The 19,721-nt window shown below is 37.5% G+C and overlaps 2 protein-coding genes across 4 annotated transcripts in view; one reads left to right on the top strand and one right to left on the bottom strand.

Moving 5' to 3' along the window:
- LOC134534830 (WD repeat-containing protein 13-like) overlaps window positions 1-9,123 on the bottom strand; it is a 29,342-nt gene extending 20,219 nt beyond the window's left edge. The window contains exons 1-2 of one of the 2 annotated variants that reach the window (XM_063373454.1): window positions 8,782-9,123; window positions 2,622-2,677 (exon numbers count right to left, since the gene is read on the bottom strand). In XM_063373454.1, the coding sequence (XP_063229524.1) occupies window positions 2,622-2,677; window positions 8,782-8,866 (141 nt within the window). In that variant the 5' untranslated portion in view covers window positions 8,867-9,123. The remainder of the gene's footprint in view (window positions 1-2,621; window positions 2,678-8,781) is intronic. The other variant, XM_063373455.1, reaches the window with a different exon arrangement.
- Window positions 9,124-9,270: 147 nt separating this feature from the next.
- LOC134534829 (transmembrane protein 104 homolog) overlaps window positions 9,271-19,721 on the top strand; it is a 52,075-nt gene continuing 41,624 nt past the window's right edge. Inside the window, exons 1-5 of one of the 2 annotated variants that reach the window (XM_063373453.1) lie at window positions 9,271-9,720; window positions 13,382-13,503; window positions 14,077-14,161; window positions 16,080-16,140; window positions 16,908-16,972. In XM_063373453.1, coding sequence (XP_063229523.1) covers window positions 9,679-9,720; window positions 13,382-13,503; window positions 14,077-14,161; window positions 16,080-16,140; window positions 16,908-16,972 — 375 coding nt within the window. In that variant the 5' untranslated portion in view covers window positions 9,271-9,678. Of the gene's footprint in view, window positions 9,721-13,381; window positions 13,504-14,076; window positions 14,183-16,079; window positions 16,141-16,907; window positions 16,973-19,721 lie in introns of both variants that reach the window. The other variant, XM_063373452.1, reaches the window with a different exon arrangement.

The following is a 19,721-nucleotide window of genomic DNA, read 5'->3' as shown; positions in this document are numbered from 1 at the left end:
TGAAGCCCTAGTGTCTCTGTTTGATGAATTTGAAGAAAGTGATGCCATCCCAGACAACATAATTTTTCAACAATGGACCACAACAGATAGAGCTGAAATGATAACTGTTATTCAGCCAAAAGAAGAATTCTTTCTGTCCCTTATTGAAAAACTTGATTCACTTAAAACTCATCATTTTATATCAAAGATTCAAAGTCAGCATTTGAGAGAGAAGAAGGAGAAACTTAATGAAACAGAGTGCATTGTTCTTGCAGACTTCGCAGAAAACTTTACATTTGTTATCCAAGACGAGATTCAGAGCTACCACTGGGTAAATCGCCAAGCAACTGTTCATCCTTTTGTGTATTATTACAAAGAAAACGATAAACTTCTAACCCAATGTGTTTGTGTAATCAGTGATCATTTGGACCATAACACAACAACAGTGCATACATTTCAATCTCATCTTATGAAACACTTAAAAGACACTGTTCCTTCGGTTCAACATATAATTTACTTCTCAGATGGATCATCAAGTCAGTACAAAAATAAGAAAAATTTAATTAATGTCTGTCACCACAAGAATGATTTCGGTTTTAGTGCTGAGTGGAATTTCTTCGCAACATCACATGGAAAAAATGCATGTGATGGTGTTGGAGGAACAACAAAAAGGGAAGTAACAAAGGCAAGTCTTCAAAGAACAGTCAAGGATCACATTCTTTCCCCTGAAGATATGTATATGTACTGTACACAGACTATTAAAGGTATCAAATATATATATGTTAAAGAAGAGGAAATTACCGCTCGACAAGAAGAGTTGAAACCTAGGTTCGACAACTGCCAACGGCTCCCTGGAACACGAAAATTTCACCGCTTTGTTCCTCTCACCGAGATTATAATGAGATGCTATGCAACGTCCAAATCAGAAGAGTATGAGGATCTTCCAGTTTCAACCAAGTCCATCCCCATGAATCTTCGGAACAATGACATTATCGCCTGTGTGTATGACGAACAGTGGTGGCTAGGAGTCATTGAAGAAGTTAATTTTGTGAACAATGATATTTACGTAAAATTTTACAACCCAGCTGGACCTAGAACATCATTTAAGATGTCATGTGCAGACAGAGTGTGGGTGCCTCTTAAGAATGTGTTGAGGAAGCTCAGTCCATCAGAGCTATCCACAGCAACTGGACGTTCACACAACATTTCAGCATCATTATCTGAAGAAATTTCAATGCTGTTTAACAAACATAAGAAATAAGGTACAAATTAAAATCGTAAATCATTTGTCTGTTTAAAAATGTGATATAGAATGACTGTTATAATTAATATTTTTGTGCATAGTATACATGTGTTTTGGCAACAAACTTTAGTGTAATACTTTTTATGACTTAGTACAGCACTTACAGCATATATATAAAATAATTAAGAACGTATATAAAATTACTAGGGTTGCTTTTATTTATGCAAATAAATAAAAAAAATTACGAGTTTGGCAAGGCTGTAACTTCCGAACCAGTTGAATCTCAAAGTCTAAATTTTTGCAGGAGTTATGTACCATGGAGTACTTAATTGTGTGTAAATTTAAGATTTTTAGATAACTGCCCACCAGAGATATTAAGCCGTAAAGTAAGCAAAAATCTGAAAAAACTGGTTTTTACAAAATTGTAAAAAAAAAAAGTATTGAAGTCTCACACTCCAAATAATTTGTATTTACTCTACTATTACATAAACACATCCATAAATATTTTGAAGCCCAACAGATACTGCCTTCACTCTTAAAAAAATTTATGAAAATGTAAATTTTTGCAATTCTAAGGCACAAGTTCAACCTTTAAAGTTGGCAAGATTGATTGATTTTAAAAAAATGGTTTGTCATCAGAATTGTAGCTTAAAATGTGCTTAACCCTTGTAAATGTAAAAATTGTCGCGCCCCATGACAAAAAAATGGCTGCCATAATCAAACTAATGAGAATAAAAAATTAACTGTGTCAGTTTTAAATTGTCAATACATAATGTTAACAAGGCTCAAAATATCAATTTTTTTAAAATTGATGAAGCTTCCAATAAATTTTTTTTTGGACCACTTCATATGGATTGACCCGCCAGTGAGAATAAACCTGCAACCTTAATGTGTGCCAGGACATTTTTATCTAATTTTCCAGAATTAAATTAGATTATACCAATATTTAAAGATAATATTCTGAAATTTTAAAAATATTTTCTACCAAAAAAATACACGTGATTTATTGGGGGGGGGGGAGTGTTTGTAAGTATAAAAAACCTCATTAGGAGGGAGGGGGGTTAAAAATTTGCTAAAAAAAAAAATCACGTGATTAATGGACGACTCCTTAGATGATTCATGCAATAGTGAATTTTGATTTAATACAATTTGTTGGACACATGCTATTGCAGTCTTCTACTTTTTGTCATGGAAAAAAATTCAAGAATGGAAACCAAGAAATAAAAATGACAAAAAAAAAAAAACCCACAGAGAAAAAGCTCAAATCAGCTATGCCAAACAGATAAACCCAACGACGTACCTAAACAGGTATTACGGACAACACATTCAAACTTCAATATTAGATTAGTTAATTTTTTAAAATGTGAACAATAATGAAAGACTTCAACATAAAACATACCTCACCCTTACTATGATCTCTTAACAGTTGATTTCTTCTTCTTATATACAGAGTTCCTGAAAACAAGAAATCCCATGCAATTAGCAATTGCTTTATTTTTTTCTTTAAAATAAAATTTTAAAAATTAAAATTGAAAAGCAAATGCAAAAACCTATCAAAGCATATTGTATAACATGATATATGTTCCTTATGTCTGATGAGCATTACAGCACTGGTGCAGCGAGTCAATTTTTTTCCCCGTGCTGACCATTTGCCGAAGGTTATTCCCTGATTCGGCATCTGATCGTTTAAGCGGCCTGTGACGTGACTGCAGATTTGAAGCAGATTGACAGGCCAGTGCCAGGCTGATGAATATTTCAAATTTATTCATTATCTGGTCATCTGCTGACCAGCTGTTGGCCGTTACAAAAGACACTAACTACAAATTAAACGTACGGAAGATTTTCGCAGGTGCTGTAACAAATATAATGCTACAAGTTAAGTATGTCATTAATATTCTAATGGGCACTGCACCACCTACTAGTGCCAATGGTGGGACCTATGAAGCTTTTCAGCAGATGCATTGGCTAATCGTAACAATACCCTTACAAATTTATATAGAAAAAGATGTACACTCGATGAATCAATAAACAAACAAAAAATGAACAAACAAGCATATAATATTATAAAATAACATGAGTGATAAATATTTACAAATTATCAAGGCTATTTATTATACACAGCAATAATTTTCTTTTCAACATAAAAACTCTTATCCAGTCTCTACAAGATGTGCACTGAGTATGGTACATGGCACTACAATGCTTATCGTGACAAGACAGAAAATATTTTTTAAACAAGCTATTCAAGTGAAATAAGTTGGAATGTGGCAGAATTATATTAAGGGACTTAAATTATAAACTTACACCAAACATTTTTCACATGTGATCAGTGCCAGATCCACTACTACATGTGATATAAGTACCACAGAGAGCTGGGTAAAAAAGATGTGAACTTCATTAAAAACAACCTTGCAACACAACCAATTACAGCAAATAAAAATTTATACTTCCACAATGTTTGTTTGTTTGTTTGTTTATCGTCTTTATTGGTGGCGAAGTTAAGGCGGTACGCCCTCTCTTACACTTAACCACTTTTCTGCAATTACATCAAAGATTTGAATATTAAAAACTAAGCATGATATAGACTAAATATTAAGAGAACAAATTAAAATTTTAACTTAATGTTCAAATATTAACTATTACAAAAGATTCAACCATAACTAATTATAAAGTAATTAAAAACTAAGCATAGACATACATAAAAAGGAAAGTAATTAAACATACAGCAAAAAGTATCAAAACCGAAAAAAAAAGAAAAAAACATTAGGTGCTACTACATTAAAACCAGTCACTCGCACATTCACACACAGAATCAAGCAGTAGGGTAGCAGTGAAGTGGTCATGGTAAGCAGTTGTTACAAAGATGTTTTTTCAGCCTGTGCTTAAAGGATGCTAGATTTTTTGTTTGCCTTGTCGCTTGGTCTAATTTATTCCAGAGCCTGCTACTCACGGTTGCAAAAGATCCCGACAGACATTTGGATGAGTGCACTGGGATAGATAGCATTAGGTTGCGTGTGGATCGCGTGTCATGGCTATGGTAACTATGTAGGTAATTAATACCGGCTGACATATAATGAGGTGATACCTGCTGCAGCACCTTATAAGCAAGGATAAGTATGTGCATTTTGCGTCTTTGTGCGAGAGTGAGCCATTTTAACTGCTGGTAGTATTGGGTTAGATGATCACGTAATTTAAGGTTAAAAATGTATCTTACGCAGCAGTTTTGGAGCTTCTGTAGTCGCTTAGCTAGTTTATCTGTTAGATCAGGAAAGAGGACATCGCAGTAATCAAAGTGGGGCATAATTAATGTTTGAACAAGCATGGTTTTAATACTAAGTGGAAGCAAATTTTTTAACCGTCGTAAGCAGTGAAGGGAAAAATGTACCTTCTTACAAATTTGCATTATCTGCTCCCTCCAGGTTAAGGTTGTGTTTATCAGGACTCCCAGATTTCTTACGACGTTAGAGAACTGAATATCAACTCCTTGGAGCGTTAAGTTACAGTATTTGTTAGGAATTAATTCAGTGAGCTTTTGAGGAGAACCAATTAATATTGCTTGGGTTTTATTTGCATTCAGCCTGAGTTTATTAACTTTTGCCCAACTTAGAGACAGAATCGAGATCATCATTGACAGAACAAATTGACTGATTGATATTGGTTGCTTTTGCGTGAATATATATTTGCACATCATCGGCATACATGTGGTATTGGCAATGTTTTAAGCATTTAGGTAGATCATTTATGAATATAGTAAATAAAAGTGGCCCAAGAATTGAACCCTGAGGGACACCTGCTACTATTGGGAGCCACGTGGATACTTCGGTATTGAGAACGACACGTTGGTAACGACCACCTAGGTAGGAATTGAACCATGTACAAACACTATGAGAAAAATTATATTGAATTGACATTTTTCGTACAATAAGATTGTGATCTACTGAATCAAATGCTTTACTAAAGTCAAGCAACGTTAGGATCGTTATTTCACGCCTATCAATAGCATGACGTATGCTATCAGTAACATTAATGAGGGCAGTAGTGGTACTGTGGCAGGGTCTAAATCCTGATTGGAAGGTATCTAAAAAATTTCTCTGTAACAGGTAAGCATAGGTTTGTTTGTGCACCAGATGTTCAAAGGCTTTGGAGACAGTTGGCAAGATGCTTATAGGGCGAAAATCTTTAGCTGTCTCAGGAGACTTAATTTTTGGTATGGGCTTTATGTGTGAATACTTCCACTCTGTCGGGTATTTACCTATTGTAAGGGATACGTTAAAAATATGTTCTAATGCAGGGACTACAAAAGGTAAAATAATTTCCAGCATTTTAATTGATATTTGGTCGTTACCAACTGCATTACTTTTGATGCGACGCAAGGCTTTCGCGACATCTAGACATGACACAGGAGAGAAGAAAAACTTATCTTCAGAATACTCAGAGTTGTTAGGTACGAATGTGTCAGACGATTTGGTTGTGGACGGGATTGACGTATCTGTATGCTGGCTAACGAAAAATGAATTTAACTGGTTTGCTGTTAAATTATGATTTTTAAGATCAGAATCTTTCTGTGATGAGTTAATACCCGCTGTTCTAAGACTAGCCCACAATTTCATAGGCTCAGAACGAAACTCGTAGAGACCGTACAAATGTTTTCGTTTGGCTGTTCTGACAGCTTGAGTACACTGGTTCCTGAGTTTTCTGTAAATTTCAAACATTTCACCTTTAAGAGACGAGTTGTGTTTTCTTTCTGTTTTGAAAATTCGAAACGCATGGTCTCGTTTTGCCATTAATTTACGGATGACAGGTGTCATCCACGGAGAGGGGGGGCGCGTTATACGCTTACGAACGACAGGAGCATGTTGGTCAAAAATATAGGTAACTATCTCATTAAAAGTGTTAACTTTTCCGTCAATAGTACTGCATAACAGAATGTTATGCCACGGAGCGTTTGCAGCCTCATCTATAACTTTGTCAGTATTGATGTTTCTTAAGCTCCTGTAAGTTACGATCCTGGGGGAGAACTTGGGGACTTTTAAGGAATATGTTACAAAAATGAGGTCATGGTGGGAGAGACCAGGAGCTGCAAGTTGTCCATGGTTCAGAACTCTTTCTAAGTTAGATGCTATGATTAAATCAATCCACGTGCTAGTTTTTTCAGTATGATGAGTAGGCAAAAGTTGGCAGATGCTAAGGTTAGAAGAAGCGAGCATATTTCTCAGATAGCGCGTATGACTCGTTTCATTAAGAATATTAGTGTTAAAATCACCCAAAATTATGACATGTTCATACATCGAGACAGCTGACATAATAGCTGTTTCAAGTTCATCACCATAGTTAATTTTAGGGGGCTTGTAAACTACTCCTAACAACACTCTCTGGCTGTTGACAATAGCCTCCAGGAACAGGTACTCGGGCCCAGGCAGACTCTCGGGTAGGGAGGTTGAGACAATTTTAGTTTTAATGTCAATACGTACAAATATGGCCACTCCTCCACCACGTTTGTAAGTTCTGTCATTTCTAATTAGCTCATATCCATGGAGAGAGACAAGGCTATCTGCAAGGGATGGGACTAGCCATGTCTCAGACACTAGAATAGCGTGGAATGACAAAGAGGAGAAAATATCTCGGAACTCGTCGATGTGTCCAAGGAGGGACTGTGTGTTAACGTGACTAACGTGTAAAGCGCGCGGGAAACGGTTCGCTTGGAGCCTGAGTTGACCGCTGGTAGAAAGCGTGGGCTGCAGAGGGGTAGTAGGGACAGGGGTCACAGCAGGGGACGGCCAAGGGGCGGTAGACGTCTCCGGGGAAAGAGGCTCTATGCGACCAAGGGTACGAGACCAGGCGGACAAGGTTACGGGTGAATCTAATGCTGCTGACATGACACTAGAAGTTCAATATGAAACCAACTACTCACCATGAACACCCCACGCATAGACTTCCACGACAGGTCACACACACAAGCACACGCAAAAAACCAAAGGAGAAAATACATGATCCACATAACAAAAATTAGAACTAAGATACACAAACTTATGAAGTATGTTAAAGATATTATTTAATGTTGTGGGGAAGTGAATTTCACTCCGCAATCTGTAGTTCCTCTGATTTTGTAATGTAAAGCCGGCGTGTTCCAGTGTTGACAACCACTTTGCAGTCGGCAGTCCACACATTTTTCAGACCGTACTTCGCAACAGCAGCATTCAGCAGGGCGAGGCGCTCCGAGGTCAGGTCCTCGCGTATGGTGATTCCTGTTTTCGCGAGCTGACGCTTCGCGCGAAACACCTCACTACGCCGTCGATATGAGACGAATTTTACAATTATAGGACGAGGTTTACCATTCTTCTTTGCACCGACCCGATGGCTGCGGTCGATGTCATCGACGGTGATGTGCGGGAGCTGCAGCCTGTTGTGAACCACGTCCAGAACCAGGGCGTCAGTGTTCTCTCGGTCGTGCTCCGCCACACCAAACACTCGCAGACTGGATCGCCGCTGGTACTGCTCCAGCTCGTCAAATTTGTTTTTGTAATTCAGACACAGCCAAAATGTGTCAAAATTGTTCTTGTGAGTGGGCATTAGCCTGGTGCAAGAAGGTTTAATGTCAAACACATTTCCTTCAATCTCTTCCTTGACTATACCATCCCTTTTGCCTCTACCATCGTTCTTCCTCCAGCTTGTTATATTACTTCTGAGACTTCACTATGAGTGCCTACTCTCTTTACCTCCTTCAAAGCTTGAAACTTCAACCCATGGTCTCTCTCTCAATAATTGTTTCGAATCACGTATTCACGTTTATCCCTTGATCCTGATGACATGATCCTGTATGATTGATCCTATGGTAACTTACATGATGCTTGCTTTAATGTAGTACATCAAAAGAGCCTGGACATAATAAAAATATTACAATAGGCCTACAAACAATATTAGAATGTGAAAAAAATAATAATTTTTGGATATTTACTTGATTTGATAATGCTAACATAATTCATTGTTACATCACAAACTTTGTTATATTCAGGATCTTTTGATGTACTAAATTAAAACAGCAAGCATCATATACCAGGATCATGCCATTAGGATTAAGGGATAGACTTGGATACGTGATACAAAACTTTGACCTCTCTCTCCTCCCCTATAAACCTCTTTCTGTAGCTTTTTTTTTCCCAGTCCACTCCATCCTCATTCATCCGTAACCACTCTGAACACTCTCACCAGCCTTTATATTTATCTACCTCCTGTCAGCATGCTCACCAAAGATTTGCAACCATCCCAGACAACCAGGACCTCTCCCTTGAGATTCTTATCATCCAATCATACCCATCACCTATCTTGCTGCCCTCCGCAGTACTTCCTCCAACTGGACCAGGTTTCGGCCTGACCAAATAAATGGTGCAGGCTTTAGCCTTAACCCTACTGTCAGTTCTCTTCAGGATCCTCCAAAACAGTCCTCCCCCCTCCCAACAACCTAGAGCACTCATTACCCACATCCCAGAGCCAAGAATACTTACAACACAAAATATATTTAATTGAAAAATTAAATGAGCCTTAAACTAAGAAACACTTACTAAAATTGGGATGGTTAGGTGCACGATGAGCGTTGAACCTAGCATCCAATGCAAACACTTGCTGCTGCCAAACAGCAGCTGCCATCAGTAATTCGTTTGACTTGTATTATTTCTTCTTTAACATTTGGCAAACTAAACGTACACACGTTGGGCAAACACCGTCACACGAACAAAATTCGAGCAACATATTATTATGTTTAAAAATCATACATCATCTCCTGAAAATTTTGAAACGAGATATATTTAGTGATATATTTGCTTTTATTGACAGTACAGTAGCCCAATCACAGGTGTATGAATCGTATGAATAAATCATGCCATCATGGATCAAATTCGATAGATCGACATCGTACACTATCGAAGGAAAAACAAACGAACGTCTCATAGACGTCGTAGCACGTTCAAGATGGGGATACTAGGGAGGAAGCCATGGAGGGAGCACGTTCATACCCATAGAGAGTGCACGGAGCGAGGGGCATTGGAGATGGGTGATGATAAAAATATTGTAGTGGTTCATGCCTCTGTGCCTCCCAGGTGTCACTAATTCTGATAAATTTATCTTTTTTCTAAATTTATATTTAAGACAGTATTATTTTCGTTAGATGTCACAAAGCGAGGGAGTGCCATAGAGTGTGACTTCTTTGAATGAATATTGTGGGTAAATTTTGAAGAGTAGGCTGCTATGATCATAGGAACCGATTTGAACCAAATGTGTAGGAATTAGGGAGGGAAATACTGTCATGAGTAATCTCCTAACGATGATGTGTTTTGAGTTGTGAAGTGACGCATCCACATATCAAAGTTCATGAAGGTCGAAGTTTGGTTTTTGTGTGCTCAATCGGAGACCAAACAGTAATCGTTGAAGTTCATATTTGACGATGATAATAAGTATTTGCAATGCCAGTTTATGCCACAATTGTAGAACAGTATTCAACATGGGTAAGTTAAACAAAATTCACAATTTAACTTACGTCTTCACGTAGGCCTTTTTTGAAATATCTCGTCTGTCAGTCCCGCAATTCACGTACAATTAGAAATGGAAATTAGTTCATTTGGACAGTTTTGAGCAGATCCGCCAATAGTGAAAACATTGGTTTGGTTCTTTGATTTGCATTTTTCCACACACATTGTTTGTTTACTTTCCGTAACATCCAGAATCTGTATAACTTACATCTAGTTTATACTTAATAATTGATTTTCTTAAAGTTAACATAATTCAAATCAGGAAGGTTACTGCTTTTGGGCACAAACCTGGTGACAAGCATTTCACTCAACCTTCTCTCACTTTTCTCCTAAACTGAGCTACACTCCTTGTCAACACATACTCCTCATCCAACACATTCCAATCCCTTATCGCTTTCAATACCATTGAGTTTATTTCCCCTTTCCATTCTCCTCTCTCCCTAACAAACTTGCTTGAGTTCTCTGTTCTACTTCGAGGCTTTCACCTTGCAACTCTTTTCCACAGTTCTCTCTTGCTCTTAACTAGCATCTTCACCTGTTTTCTGTCCCATTTCTTTCATCAGATATGTGGGGCCAATAAAATACTCTTCCTTTTCATTCCTAGCCATTCAACTCCACTTTCCTCCAACCCACTCCAGCACTTCTGTGTACGGATCCCATACTGCTGCACCATACTCCAGCATGGGGCGCACCGTGGTGTTATAGGCCTTTTCTTTTGTAAAGCTGCTACCCCTCCCAGCCAAGCCCCGCCCCTGCATGTCCAGTGCCTGCCTTCTTCTTGACCACATTCTCAACTTGCTCCACCCACCCCAGGTTTCCTGGTAGCACTGCCACTAGGTATTTTTAGCTTTTGGCCTCGCCTGACTCTTCAGTCAGCCATTGCTGGACCATCTTATCTACTGTCTTTTCTCTAATAAATTAGTAAATCCCACTTTGTTTTTCCCAAGTTTATCCTCATGCCATTCCTCTCAACCCACTCTTCCAGTGTATTCAAGTTCTCTTGTAAGCCTTCCTCCTCTGCAACTACATACACTACACACTTGTCCACAGAGTCTTATGAACCCTTTTATTGCTTTCCCCTGTGTCGTTCAGAATGATGGTGAAGAGCGGTGGGCTGAGCAACTTCCCTGCAACGCCCCTGACATGACTTGTGGCTTCAGATCTCTTAAATGAATCAATAAATAAGTAATTTTATAATTGTTTTTAGTACAAGAAAAAAACAGGGTGTTTGCCCTTAGTGTGTATCCAGTTGTATTTAAAATAAAATATTAAAATAAAGAAATGAATTTGATGTTTTGTGATGAAAAGCTGTATAATTGCCAAAATATATTAGCTTTTGAAAATATGTATAAAACTTTGAGGAACTTTGTCCCCGGGAGCATTTGTTTTCTGTAACACAGCCAATGTAAATTCGTACGTTAAAATTGAAATAAAGTAAGCATTTTGAATGTGTTTGTGATTTTGAAACTGTGCGATCACAAAAATACTTTTTTTTTTTTTTAAATTTTGAAGATAAGCATTAAGCTTTGATATAAACTGGATACACAATAAGGAACAATTACTGACAGGTGGCAGGGAGCTGGAGAAGATACAGTTGACGGCAGTGATTTGTGTGACGTGGATGTAGAAGGGGTGAGGGGAGCGAAGGGGAGACGTACAGGCTGTCAGCAATGGTTAGGAATCTGGGTTAGGGCACGCTTCGGGCAGTACTGTCAAGAGAAACTAAGGGCTTGGAAGTAAATTTCATCGAACCCCCTCCCTATTACTTAATGTTCAATTTTTCAAACCTAGCACTTAAAATATAAATTTAAAAAAATATATACTGTAAATGTTAAAGTGGCCATAATTGTAAATCTGAAGTGTGTGTTTTGCATAATTTGTTTATTAGTGATAAATTAACTAATAATTTGGTTCTATTATCAGGGTAAACTCATGCATTAAAAAAATCTCAAAACTCAACCAGGCATCCCTGGTGTGAGCTCTGGGGATTTCCCCCCTCCATCCCCTTTTCCTCTCGACGGCCCTGGCCTTTGGAGAGAAGACATGTAGAGATGCTTGTGACTTACTTGACTTAATTCCTGTTTTCCCTGGTGGGACATACAGCATCAACGAAGCATCTCCATCTGGCCTTGTGTGTCCAGCCAACCTCTTCACCTCTCCATAGGTCTTGCCATTGCATCCATGAGTAGGCAGATCCTCACCATGTTTCGTGTCTCCCTCTCCTCCTCTTTGCAGGTCCCAGTCCAGTGCCTCTCTCTCAATGGCTCCATTTCCCTTCCTTGGTGTATGCCCGATCCACTTCCACGTCCACCGCTTTATATGGCCATCTCGTTCGGAGAGGCTGGTAATACTGTTTATAAGTTGAGAAAGGGGAAGGGATGAACTACGAAGTAGGCTGCAGAAAGGATTCTATATAAGAAGAGAGGGACAATTAGGGACTATGATGAGGACAGAGAAGGGAAAGCATGTATTTCTAGTAAGGGCTGGGAGGAGTGAATTGAGTTGGTTAAGCAGAAGTTGATGGTTAGGGAGGCGAGTGCCTTTAGGAGTTTGTGAGAGAAGATGTAAGGGTTTTGGGAGGCTTCTAGCCATCGGGCAGAATGTGCTAACAAAGAGTGAGTTGTGTCTTGGGTGGGTGATGGAAGTTTAGGGAGAGGGTAGAGGAATGAGCAGGAAGGAAAACTCCATTGAATTTCTCAGTTGAGGAGGAGAACAGAGAGTGAAGAAAAACTCTCTGCTAATGAGAATGGTTGGAGAGTGGAATAAATTTATTGAGGAATGTGTGTTAGTGAGTAATGTGAGAGATACTATGAGAAGAGTAAGATGAAATAGGGACAGCATGGCTCTGTGTTTAACAACAGCAGTAGAAACTATAATAACAATAGACATAATAAATTCTAAACAAAATAGAAATTTAAATTCATATAAATGCACCACTGCAGATTATTGAGCAAGTAAAAAGCAAAAAGCAAAATACCGGTAATGCCTTGGCTAGGCAGAGCCTTTTCTCTACACTGAACAAAATTCAGTGCTGTAACCATTGTCATGATTATTTTTTTTTAAACTATGGTATTTTCTGTTATGGTATTATTTAAAAGTAGTTAGGTGTTTTTGTCATTTAAAAAATATATTTGGCAATGCTAAAATAAAACAATAACTAGTTTTTAATGGTGAAAAAATATTCTTCATCATATTTCTAATAGTGTTAGAATTACAAGAATAAATCCAGACAGCTTTCGTCAATCCAGATTTGACTATATCACTATATCAATCACTCTTGATGTAGTGACGAATAGAGGCCTGGAAAATGTTGCTATTCATTTGGTGACAAGCTAAAATTCACAGTGATTTTTATACACACACACACACATGTATATATATACACACACATATACATACTGTTCCCTCATATGCTTTTTATAGGTTGATTTCTTATGTAGACACTCTCCTGCTAGCTGGTAGTTAACTGGCACACAGTCGTAGAGTGGAGTAGCGGAACAATCGTGAACGTAGCGTCAAAGCAAAGTTAAGGTATAGAGTCTGCAGTATAACTGGTGACGAAAAGAATCAGCTTAATTTCCTGTCTCTGTCCATGAACGACAGCCTGCAGCTCGTGCGATGCGTGTTTGTCTCCCAGACTGGCCTGGTGTACGTGTTCAACCTGATAGTGGGGACGGGCGCCCTCACGCTGCCTGCCGTGTTCGACCGAGCGGGATGGGCCGTCGGCGTGACTCTCATCTGCGTCCTCGCCACCATCAGGTGCGCTTGCGTCCCTGCCGGAACACTTACGAGGCTGTCACTGCTGGTGTGGAGCAGAACTATTGTGATTCTTATGTGGCAGTCTTTGGCTTTCAGATTTATTTATGTATCTTACTTACTAACAAACATCAGAACATGTCGTAGGATATAATTTTTATCAATACACACATGTCTATACATTTTCTGCATTGCACTGGTTTGGCTAATTTTATTAGTAAAAATTAAAAACAATTTTTAAAAAGTTAAAAATAAAGTTGAAAATGCTTTTTTCTTTCAGAATTTGAATTTGAAAGATGAATTCTGACTTAGTATTTTCTTTTCTGTGTTCTCTGACACATGCTTTGTGTTGATTTGAAATTCTTGGGGGGGGGGACTTTTTTTTCTTTATAAGATGGTATTAGATTAATTTTTTTCATGCCCAGATTTACATTCCTGCAGGTAGTTTAGGCATATTAGTGATTTATGTAAATTTTAAAAAAGTTTTTTTAAATTGAAATGAATAAATTAATATTATAATCTGATCTGCTGACTATAATAATAAGAGTGTAACTATACTGTTATTTTCTTGTTTAGTTTTATCACGGTAACGTTTGTGATCGAGGCAATGGCATCGGCCAATGCCATAGTGCAGTGGAGGCGCCTGCAGCAGATGAAGAGAGTAAGCCATTATCTTCGTACGGTAAATCCCGCATGCTTGTTCCTGCTCGACTGTTGTAGTTTAGTGATTCCTTTTTAATGTCTTCTAGATTTGTTGCAACCCGTACTGTTGTCTTGGTTTTAATTTTTTTAATTTGTATCACCATACATTTTGCTTGGTTGTTTGTATTGGAGTAATGTTTGCATGTTAATGTTTTTTTATATCAATGGCTTATTCGTGTTTTTTTTTACTGTTCTTACTACAAATACAAAAACTCTTTTTTTTTTTTGGGACTGTGTGTTTGTATTTGCCTTGTCACAGTAGTGTCTGGTGATTATTTCATGCCACTTTGCAGTGTTATAAACTGAATTCATTACTGATTAATGACGTTAATGTAAAAATGCTAATGGTGGGGGTGTGCACTAAAAGAGGTGCAGCTTTTTAAGAGTGATTCACGCACATCACTGCAATTGTTGTACACATATTTTTTTTTCCTCCAATAGCAATGTCTTTTGCTGTTGAATTCTGTGAAAAACTAGTGTGATAGGATATCCTTATTCTGCGATGCTAAAACAACCTGATGTATCACCCAGGTAATACTTAATTTGTTTGCATTTTAAATATTTTTACACTCTTATTTTCAATTTTTAAACACACTAGTTTTTCATTTGATAGGGAAAGATTAACATAAAAAGGCGTATAAACTATAAAGCAGTTGGATGCCTAAGCGGACTATAGTTATACTATTAAATGATAGTGCTACGAAACCCTTAAAGACCATAAGGCTGCATGAAAGACTTCATCTGTGATTCTGTAAGGATCCTGGCAACTATTCGGAAGGTCAACAAAACTGGCTGATATCCTTTAAATTGCATTGTTATTCAAGAATCATCTAACTAATTAAATGGTAGGACATAATAAGATTGCATTTTTATAACAAGTTTTTATGACTTGGGTATATGGCCTGTACAGTGACTGATAAGTGAAATGCATATGTGGCATGTGATAAAATATCTAACAAAAAATAAGTCCCTTAAAATATTATATACAAAAATAAAAATACAAATACCTATATAACAAAATGTGAGCGAGTATTTCAGTACTTGTCAGTTATGTGTAACATCTAACCTTAGTAACAAGCAAATTCGTGTGTTCTCATGTTGCAAATACATTTATAATAACGAAACTTGGACACAAAATTAAATGTAGAATTCTTTAAAATAATGCTGAGCATGTTAAATAGAGGCAAATGTTGTTTTTCAATACTTTTTGGGACGCAAATCACTCTTAGTTTCACTTGCTGCTAGAATTCACTGCCGGAGAAGCTATGTCAACTATCAAATCATTCAATTTCAGAGCAAAATTTTAAACTGTACAATGAAACATCTCCGATAAAAGCGAAAAAGACTTAAAAAAATTATAAACCCCAGCTTTGGACCTGATTTTTGACAAGGAATTTCATTAAAATACTGTCCATGTTAAAATTCATTGAACAGTTAATATTATAAAGTTTCCCTTTGGTTTTGTGAACTTCGGTTTGCACCATCCGCCACAGATGGCAGCACTGTGGTACACATTTCTGTTCCTTGACTTCCGTCACATTCACGATATTACTCCCACCAAATACCGTACATGAGAGCTAAGATGTTACACATCAATAATTAATATTGAGCAATATATGGATTGCATGAATAGAAATAATATTTTTGAGTATTTCTGTTAAAATAGTGTGGCTTCTGAACTCTGTGTGTGGACAACTGTATGTTACATATATGCAAACATAGTATGTCTGATGATATTTGTTTTTGAAAGATTCGTTAGACGAGCTGTGCAGAACAGATCCGGCCCACGGGCCGTCAGTTAGTTGTCACTACTCTAGGCTAAAGGGTCCTGTAAGGACGTAATTGGAAACAGCCCTAGTTCGGAATGCTTGTTTCAGGCTCTTCAAGTATCCGAGCCCAACGACGAGGACTCTGAAGACACGCCTCTGTTCTCTCCAGGTACGTGTGTCCACTGTCTCCTGTTTGTTCATCTCACAGGGTGGCTAGAAAAGTCAGGGTATTTTCAGCTTCAGGGGAAATTCAGGGAGTTTCGTAGATGGTATTTTTTTTTATGATGAGGTTACTGAGAAATTAAAGTTACAGCAAAATCTTATTTTGATTTGTAGCTGTTTCACACACACAGTCTTTCTTCCCCGTTTCCAACCTTTATTTAAGTGTTGCAAAATGTTTTTCTCCCATCCCTTTTTGCTCCTAAGTATATCTGCACTTAGAAAATGTTCACTGACCTCAGGGCTATTGACAGTAGATTGATAAAATAATAGTTAATTTTTGCAATGGTGCAGTGTGTTATGCCTACATGTCACAATTTTGAATTCAAATTTTTGATAGTTATTTGCGTCTGACTAATATCATTGGCCAAGATTTTTTTTTTTCCAAACAGAGATATATTGCCCCTCATCAGAGGACTCTTTGAGCCTTGTCTCTTTTTCCTCTAAAGTTACAGATTTCTTTTTAGGTACTTTTTTTAATGGACTACATATATACATAACTAGATTTTGTCATTCTTAGTTTCATTGCTTCGGTGAAAAGCAGCTTTATCACATTAGAAACTTTAGCTGCTAGGAACTATTGTATGCCAAGGGGAAAACTGAGTATTGGCATAGTTTAGGATAATTATTCTGTATAGAGTATGTTTATTAGATGTTTTTGGAAGAAGAATTTCAACAACTTTGGAAATACTAATGCAAATGTTGTTTTTCCTCCAGATTCTTTGGCCAAATTTCCATCCCCGCCTCAGCGTTACTACACGATCCAGGAGAGAGTTGAACTGGTAAGCATCTGAGTAGTTTCTCTTAAGTGTGTATGTTACGTACACATACTACTACAATAAAAACTAACCCCACATGTCTTAGATTTACTGTTGTTTCTGGTACATAAGATAACACTGCATGTAAGACGAGGTTAGATCTTCAGTAACGATGTTTAGAAAATAAATTTGCACCTTTGTGTTAGACTTGAGATCACTTGGTATCGGGCATGGAGTATCACAACCTTGCTTAGCCAAGTGCAGTGTAAAAATATCTGGGTGCCATTCCATGAGGAAATTATTTGAGTGTAGAAAAGCCATAAAAAATGTCTTCTATTGTGTAACTTACTCTGCGATAGCAATCTAGGACTTGGCAATATGATTGATGGGAAGAGGGTGAGATGTAGCTTAGCAAAAAGATGAGGGAAAATAGGATAGATAATTTTTAACTACATTACTTTTAAACCCTGCAGCATTTAAAAAGATACACCATGAAGTAAAAAGTTGGACAAAGAACACCAACACAAGTTTAGGTTGTAAATGTAGATACAGGCAAGGGGCCCGCTTAGTCATGGGTATATCTGTGTTGGTGAGGCGGGATGATAAGCAAGCTGTTCGCTGATATTTCTAGAGCGGTATCGCCTCCTAACACAAGGCCTGTGCTGGCGCGCAGTCTTCTCGTAGTACATAAGACAACTAGGAAATTTGAGCTGTGACCGTAATATTATATGGTGGGGAAATTAAGATAATGCTTTCAAGAATTTGTACCAGTTGTTTTATGCCTAAAAATTACTCTGACAACATGCGTGTTAGCCATTTTAACTCTTCTAAAAATACAGTTTAAAAACTTAATCCGGATACAAAACTACTTATTGGCCCTCAGCAAATTCTTATATGCTTTTTTTTTTTTTTTTTTTCGTAAACAGACGCCATTTGGAGATTTTGAGTATTTTTCAAATTGCATTGTTTTTCCTGAAGCTCTGCGCAAGGTGTGTCCATGTAAGTGGGGTCCCTAAGTTAAGTCAGTTCATTCTTCTCCATCTTCCTGTGTGCAACAGCAACATAAGTACTGTTATTTGCACTAAATACATGCAACAAGCAATATAAGTGTTCTCACAGAAGACTAATAGCAGTTTAATGCAAAAATCCTTATCTTAAGAGCGTGCATCAGATGGAGTTAAACTTTCTAATACAGTCATCCAGGATTCGGAAGATTACTACTATAGAGGTATTTGAGAAGCCCTCAATAGAAATGAATTTTATGTTTATTATTTTACTTCTTACCTCTATGACTTTGTCTTAGTCCTGTTATGAATTATATTTACCAGTATTGTATCTCTATGGTCAGGTCAATTTGGTTTTACTCTTTAAGTATTTTCATGTTTTATCTAAGTAATAATTTTATGAAATGTCTTTGCAAACATTTGTTAAACGGCGACGAATAGGAAATGAGCTTACACCTTTTAATATTGTTTTTGGGTCATTACTGAGGAAAGAGTATATGTTATTGGACGCTCGACTGCGCATATATTTTATTTAAAGAATTTAGTATTTCCAGTGTGATTTCGGAGAGTGTTCAATAGAGAAAGCTTTGACGGTTTGAAACAAATTGGAACTTGAGTTTCTGTTCTACTATCATGGGAGAAGGATTAGAGAGAAAGAGCTCCGTGATTTAGTCATAAATGAATGTAAGAATATCACGTAAAACATTGGTACGACGACTGAATAGCTAGAATCTACGTGAAATTGATGATTTTATAATAAATACCGGAACTACACAATGAAGAAGAGGTAGTTACCGATGTTCGAAGCTCTACTAAAGAATCGACGACGACGATAAGTTTTGACTAACAGCATAAATAGAACTGGATCAACGACGAATTAAGAAGAAAAGAAGAAAAGGACTATCAATCTTCGAGATGGAAGGAGTTCGACAGCGGTAGACAGCATCGTAGACGGTGTACCGGAGGACATCATCCTTCTAGACGACTCCAGGTGACCGACGCCAGTCCTGCTGGAGTACCAGCAGCACGAGAGGAGGTGCATCGAGACGGAGACCCAACCAGCGACATCGGAGGAGAGTGATATCTAACCAGCAACATCGGAGGAGAGACAGGGGTTCGGAGAGGTTTTCCACAGCCTCTTGGTATTGTAACGACGCGACGAGGTTTGTTTGCCCCATCCCCGAATTAACAAGAACAGCGAGAAGTTACCTGTCCTATTTTAATGGCAAGATATCTTAAACTATGATGTTTACGATCAAGACCTAATTTGAAACTCGCAAAAACAACTTAATACTACTTAACTACGTAAAGACTTGTAGCTTGTACATACTGGACCTGGTTAACTGACCTTGATCAGTAATATGTACGATATCAAAGTTAAAATCTGTTAAAGTCATTAATTGTCTTGAATGTTTAAAGAATAGCCCCAGGTCCAGAAGTCTTGAGACAGTTTGATCTACCGAAAGAGACTGAGCTAGTAAAAACAAAGAAAAGACTAATTTGCCAGTTAAAATGTGTTTCAATAATATTTAAAATATTGACTGATAACCAAACTATTATTCAGTGATACAATTACGTAAAACGTAATTAGTTCTGAAAGACATTTAAGTATAACGGATATTGAAATTTTGTTTAATGAAAAACCTATTTAAACATGAATAATTGTCTCAAAGGTATTTGTATGTTGCTTGCTAATCATTGACTCTGTCACTGTTCATGTTACAGTTGGATATGTTGCAAAAGAGTATTGTCACCCATACAACCATGAT

Source organism: Bacillus rossius, chromosome 8, assembly GCF_032445375.1.
Source record: "Bacillus rossius redtenbacheri isolate Brsri chromosome 8, Brsri_v3, whole genome shotgun sequence".
NCBI classification, from domain to species: domain Eukaryota; kingdom Metazoa; phylum Arthropoda; class Insecta; order Phasmatodea; family Bacillidae; genus Bacillus; species Bacillus rossius.
This window is presented reverse-complemented; position numbering and strand designations above follow the sequence as displayed.